At 48.6% G+C, this 6,928-nt stretch overlaps 1 protein-coding gene across 1 annotated transcript in view; it reads left to right on the forward strand.

The window, feature by feature from the left end:
* Positions 1-632: 632 nt before the first annotated feature.
* The window catches only part of TMEM39B (transmembrane protein 39B), a 12,795-nt gene continuing 6,499 nt past the window's right edge, over positions 633-6,928 (forward strand). The window contains exons 1-2 of the mRNA XM_043506242.1: positions 633-939; positions 1,113-1,474. Of these exons, the coding sequence (XP_043362177.1) occupies positions 633-939; positions 1,113-1,474 (669 nt within the window). The remainder of the gene's footprint in view (positions 940-1,112; positions 1,475-6,928) is intronic.

Raw genomic sequence — 6,928 nt, forward strand, 5'->3', positions numbered from 1 at the left:
GCAAGCCCCGGGCCCGGGGGAAGGTGCACATGCGCATCGAGGCCACTACGCTACACCCTGCGTTTTCGGCCGGGGCGACGAAGAGAGACTACAATACGCATGCGCCCGTAGGTGCAGCCGACGCTTTGTTCTCGACTCAAGGCGTTGGTGGCGCACGCGCAATGTACCGCGCCTGATCGCTAGCGTGCTGCGCAGGCGCAGTGAGTTCCCGAGGCACTGTTTTCGGCGGCGCTTGTGACTTAATAAGGCGCCGCTCAGCGCCACGCCTGCGCAACGAGAGTCTCGCGCGCGGGTCTTCGCGGGCTGAAGGTTGCGCGTGCGCACGGCCAACCGCGGGCGACGGTTGGGCATGCGCAACAGTTCCCGTCGGCGCTTTGTTCTCGACGGAGGAGGCAGCGCATGCTTGGTGCTTGAGCCGTCTGTGACGGGGGCGGTGTGCGAACGTCCACGCCGCACGGGAGCGGGCGGCGGCGGCGGGAGCGCAGGCGCAGTGGGCGAGGGGCTGTCGGCGGCGGTGTTTCCGGCCCTTCACTTCCTGTCTTGGGAGCCCCGGCGGTCGGTGCGCGGCAACCCTGTTCGCCCTCTCGGTCCCCCCGCTCGTTCGGCCGCCCCCCCGCCCCCTCTTTCCGCGGATGCAGCGCCGCGAGGACCCCGCCGCCCGGCTGGGCAGAGCCCCGGGCCCCGCCGCCAGGCCAGGGGCGCCGGGGCCCCGGCGGCCGCCCCGCGGGGGAGCCCGGGGGGCCGGGGCCCAGCCGCCGCCGCTCCTCCCGCCCGCCGCGACCGCCGCCGCCTCCCAGACCCCCACCGCCGCCCCCACCCCGCTCCTGCCCGGGGCCACCGTCAAGATGGAGCCCGAGAACAAGTACCTGCCTGAGCTCATGGCCGAGAAGGACAGTCTGGACCCGTCCTTCACCCACGCCATGCAGCTGCTGACGGCAGGTAGCGCCGGGGAGGGGGAAACGGCCGGGGGGGGGGGCGGCGGGCAGGAGAGATCGGGACGCGGCGGGGGGGGCGGGCCGTGGCGGACCCGGCCCAGATGGGGGGGGGGGACCCGGCGGGGAGGGGAGGAGACGGGCGGGGAGTCACCCAGGCGGCGCTGCCCCTGGCGCCAGACACCGGCTGGGGCGCCCGGTCCTTCCCCCTCCCGCTGGCATGGGGCAACGGGGCTGGGAGCGGGCGAGGGGACCCGCCCTTCCCCGAGGCCGCGATGGGCGGAGGAGCGGGGCGGCTGCGGGACGAGGGCCGCGGCGTCTCCGTCCCGGCCGGCCCCGCTCTTTGTTCGACGCTCAGCGCGGCTCTCCCGGCTGCGCCCCGAGCGCGGAAGGTGCCCCCGGGGGGTCGGATCCCCGTGGAGCAGGGAAGCCCGGGGACTGGCTGCCATGAGGTTGTCCTGCCGGACGCTTCTCTCCCTTCGGGCCCTTCTCCTTCTCGCAACCGATTGGTCTTCGTGCCGGGAGGTGGGGCAGAGGCCCGGGTCTGGGGAGGTTGTTGGGAGAGGCTGAGCTGGGGATGGGGACGGTCGCCCTTTTGCCCTGGGCTTGCTACAGCTTGCGGCGTAAACTGTCTGCAGGGTTTAAGCAGCGAATGTGGAAGTTAAATCGCCGCGGGGGGGGGCGGGGGGAGGGCAGTTTAATAGTTCAGCTTGCTCCTGCTATGATGTCCTTTGGACGGATTGGTAGTTTTAAGATACGCACACCTATAATTGTTTAAATGGCATCCAGCCCCAATGGTTGGTTCGGGGATTAATGACGAACCTAGAACTTTCTTCTTTAAGAAAGTGTGATTATCTTGGCCCTTTTCATCCTTGGGGGAGAGGAGACTAAAGAGAATGGTAGTAAACTGTTTTTTTTATGTAGTCTCTATTCCGATTTCTTTGAAATATGGGATTGTGGGGTTTTTTTATTCACCGCTATGAAAACCTGTGTTAGAGCTTGTTTCGTGCCTCTGATGAAACTAAATGGAAATGGCATGGCAGTCTTTGTTCTGTGACTAGGCTAGCACTCTTTCTTTCCCCGGATCATCACTGTCCAATCGCCTGGTGGCTCGGATTTCTCCATATCACTACAGCGCAGCTGTGCTGTAGTCACATTCAGTATCTGTATCAAGTAGACAGGGCTGTGTTGAAACACTGTTGTTTTAAAAATTAGAACGGATTAAAATGCTAACATCTTCCTCTGCGTAACAAGGTGGAGAGGCCGTGTAAACTAACACACAAAGAAAGTTATGTTTTATTTTAGACAAGAAGAGTAGAATTTAGCCTCTTGTTAGGTCTGCTTAATTTAAAAGTATACGTTTGATACTAATGCAATTATTTATGAACTGCATTATTAGAAAACAGTTCTAATATGGCATTGCCAATATTAATATAGTAGATACATCACTCCTTTCAACTCCTCATGTAAAACTAGGAAACTGCTATTTAAAGCTGTCATCTTCGTTGTACAAGTGATTTGAATTTGTGTCTTGGTGCCACTGATATACCTCTTGGTTTTGATTGATTAGATGTGTAGTATTCCCAAGGTAATTAAGTGGTCTTTTTTAAAACTAAACATATATGTTTTCCTGAAAACATGACTAAGATGAGTCTTATAATATCTTAGCCTATAATAATACTTCCACTAATGTGCCCTTCAACCAACTGGTGTTCTCAAACAGCAGAGGAAATATCTCGCAGAATTGTATTAATGAAGTGAAACCTTCTGGGTGCAGTACAAATTTGCTAATTCTTGCACAGAGAATGGTGTTTCCACCGCAGGTAACTCTTTAATTGCTGAGTGGTGTACTGAGGATTTATCCTAAATATTTCATTACATTTACAAAGTATCTTTCCGTGTATTACAACAAAGTGCCAGCTCTGCTATGGTTTGAGCTTTTCTTTCTGTTTAAAGCTTAACTACTCTTAAATTCTCTAAAATCCTCATGTTTCACTCAGATTATCTTCAAAAAGAAAAGGAGTACGTGTGGCACTTTAGAGACTAACACGTTTATTTGAGCATAATCTTTATGCTTTATTTATGCTCAAATATGTTAGTCTCTAAGGTGCCACAAGTACTCCTTTTCTTTTTGCGACTACAGACTAACACGGCTGCTACTCTGAAACCTCAGATTATCTTGATATTTGCTGGGCCTCATGGCTGCAGGGTAGTATGAGTGGTCCAAATTTGGGGTCATTTGAGCAAGGGGCTCTCCTGAGTTAAGGTTGCCCTGTGTGACTTGTACCCTTCCAGAATGTGGAGAGTGGCTAAATTTCTGAAAGCCCGGAAGGGAAGAGTTAAGGTACACACTATGCCTGTGACACACCCTTAATGCTCTCCTCTTTGAGTGGTGCCCCAGTTTGGCTTTATGTTTGAGTGACTTTCTCAGCAATAAGAAAAGGAGTACTTGTGGCACCTTAGAGACTAACAAATTTATTTGAGCTGTAGCTCACGAAAGCTTATGCTCAAATAAATTTTAGTCTCTAAGGTGCCACAAGTACTCCTTTTCTTTTTGTGAATACAGACTAACATGGCTGCTACTCTGAAACCTGTCTTCTGATATAGTCTGAAGTCACTGGCAAAATTTAAATACTGCAGCTGCGTTCTTGAAACTTAGTTAGTGAATAAACAAAGGTCTTCAATTGAAGACCTATCTTGCAACTTTCACAAGATCACCCCAGTCCTGAATATATACAGTTGTCATGCTGTTGCCAAGAGACCTGAAAAAAGAGAGCTTGTGTTCAGAGCAGTTTTTACGTTGTGAAAGGATATTTATAGTCTGAGTTGTGCTTGTACAATTTCTTCATCCACTGTAATGTTTAAGGACTCATACTCTTATAAAGTCATCCAGTAACTTACTCTTGATGATTTGTGATGGCAAAGGATCTGAATTCTTCATATGGATCAGGGAAAGCATATTTTACACTTCCAGAGGCTGTGTAAGATGGCTTTGACCGAGATCCTGCTTGGACTCCAGTGTCTTTTATCTTCCTTGGGTCCTAGGAGTCCTACAAAGGATAAGACATCTTAGATTTGGGCTATTCAGATCAGTCATCTCCACTGAGGTAGATATTACCCCTTTTAGCAAAGTGACTACGTAGTATTGGACATTTGATCGATCAAATATTGTCAAAAATGATTAAATTTTAAAGCACTAATTTTTTAGAATAGTAACAAAAGAAGAGTGAGACTTTATGGTATCCAATTAGCTTAACCTTAAATGCTTATGCCTTACTACAAAAAAAGTTACTTAACTGAGTTATTTTAACTCGGAAAAATGTGGAACAATGAGTTGAAGTTCTGTGGCACCATGATGCAATCAAAAAGTTAGTCTGCCACCTACATCAGGGCATTCTTGCTAAAATATTTAACAATATTTGACTGTGGTCAAAATAACATGCAGTCAGTTGACAGGTCAATTGAAGAGTTCAGAAGATGGAACATCAGGTGCAGATCCCCCAAATAATCGGGTGGATCATTTCCTCCATTTCTCCTGATCCTTCAGCACTGTGGGTGAGCAGCTTGGTCCCATTGGGCCCACAGTTCCTCAGAATCTACGTCCAGTGTCATTTTCTTCTCAGTTTCAAGATAAGTGGGTTCTATTGCACTGTAACTTCACCTCGAGGAGCCTGGTTCAGACACCTTGTTTGGAGTCTTTAATATGCCCAACTCCACAGCTCTTATGTCTTATGCAGCATTTACTTGATATGGGTCCTGTGAACTTTGACAAGAGACCATGATTGCTGCTTCCTTTCCATCCTACATGTCTTCAAAGAAAAGCAGATTTCTCTGGAGATACCTGTCGCCTCCATCCAAGTAGGTGAGAATCAGTAGTACTACCTGATGTGGAGTCAGTCTCTCTCTCTCTCAGGAGCTGGTAGCACAGTGCTTTTATGTCTCATCCCCAGCTGATGCTGTGTTAATGTTGTGTCCTCCCTCCAAGTGATGTAAGGGCCTTTCACGATTTGAAGGGCAGAATGGCTATTGCTGTTGTCAAATGGAAACAGGTTTAAAAAGGTGTGTTCACAGTAGAAGCCTTGGCCCTTTTTCTTGTCTCTGTCATCAAAGCTATACCCAGCAGCTAAGGGCTTGTCTATATGGTGCGGTAGTGCACGTCAGCATGAATTCTAATGCACACCATATTGCACGCTGACTGGCCTGTGCGGACCCTGCTGGCACACAGTAGGCCAGTTAGTGCACGACATATTGGCATGCCCTTAAGGAAACCTTTTGAGTTGCTATTTCTGCTGACCGTGTCCATTTGAAAAGAATTATGGTGTTTCACAATTGCCTGATGAAATGTTTCTTTAAAGGGTACAAATTTGTATCCGTCCATTTGAAAACCTGCTGATCCTCTGGACTTTAATTTGGTGTTTCCAAAGCTTATGGAAAGACCCATTGAACCTTTGAGTTCTGTTTTTTAAATTCTTGTACTGGCCCCATCACGGTGGTATGAGGGCCTTCCAGAATGAGATGTTAATCTTTTGTTTAGTGTCCTGTTGCATGTGATTCCCCCTTCATTGAGCTGGCGCTCTCTCTTGCTCAGTGTCATCTCTGTTCACAGCTAGGACGATGTCAGGGTTGTAGACCGGGGTCTCAAACACGCGGGCCACATGTGGCCCACAGAGTTATTTCCTGTGGCCCGCCATAGCTCCCCGCACCCTTGAGCCTACCTCCCAGTGCTTCTTGCCGCCAAACTTTCCAGGAGGGGAAGAGGCCGGGCAGGGATTTGGGGAAAGGGTTGGAATAGGGGCAGGGAGGGGGCGGAGTTGGGATGGGGCAGGGCCAGGACCTCATGGAAAGGGTGGAGTGGGGACGGGGAAGGGAGGGGCTTTTGTATCTTTTGTATGAAAAGTTGTCAGTGATGCAGCCCTCAGGCCAGTGTACTAGTCCTCATGTGGCCCTCATGGTGACTTGAGTTTGAGATCCTTGTTTTAGACCCTGATGATTGCCTTACCGTATACAGTATTTCACAAAGGTGCTTCAGCTTCTAGCTACATTTCTGACCAAGACTGTACCATGATTTCATCTCAGTCTGTTGCACTACCTTTCTTTCCCCACCACACAATAATTGGCTAGCTATAAAATCTACAAATTAAGATTAAAAGCTAGGGTCATGTGTTTAAAGCCAAAAAAGTTTTCCCAGATGTGATGACTTGACAGGATTGAAAAGCCCTGTCGACTCTTGAGGTGCAGGTTAACATGTTTGAAGATTGTTAGTCATGTTGTAGCTTAGGCTTCCCCCAGGGTACAACACGGTCAATTAATGTGCCTCCAAATGTGATGGTCTTCATTTTAACAAGTGTTAAATTGGCTTTTCAGTCCTGTTAAGACAACTTGATTGAGCTAATACAAAATTGAAAGCCACATATTTAGGGCTTCTGAAAGTTGCATTGGTTTAATTAAAGATGTAATTGGAAACCACTTTAATTAAACTGGTACAAATTCCTTTGTGAACACACTAATTTTGGTTTATTTTAAATTTATTAGCAATTAGTTTTAGGATAGACTGAAATAAGCAACTATTAAACCAAAATAAGTTTAGCTAAATTCAATTAAAGTCTTACCCTTATGTAAAATGGTGCAACTTTCGTGTACAGACAAGACTTGACCTAATTCCCAGTAGTTGCCTCCTTGAAATGGGAGTGTTCGAAGAACTAGTACGTTTTGGGACTGGTTCCTCTGGGGCAGTAGGAGCTTACAGGTGTGTGCTTTGTTTGATTCAGAGATGAAGTTTGCATTATGGCAGAGCAACAGCCCTGCCATGGTTAAGATTAAGATGAGGTTTCTGTTTAAATCTCTGCTCTTCTAAGACCGTGTCTAAACTTAAAACACTGCAACAACCCAGATACAGTTGCACCTCCATAGCACTTTAGTGTAGACACTCATTACAGCAACAGGGAGTTTTTCCCATTGCAGTGATTAATCCACCTCCCCAAGGGGCAGTAGCTAGA

This window comes from Dermochelys coriacea, chromosome 19, assembly GCF_009764565.3.
Source record: "Dermochelys coriacea isolate rDerCor1 chromosome 19, rDerCor1.pri.v4, whole genome shotgun sequence".
NCBI classification, from domain to species: domain Eukaryota; kingdom Metazoa; phylum Chordata; order Testudines; family Dermochelyidae; genus Dermochelys; species Dermochelys coriacea.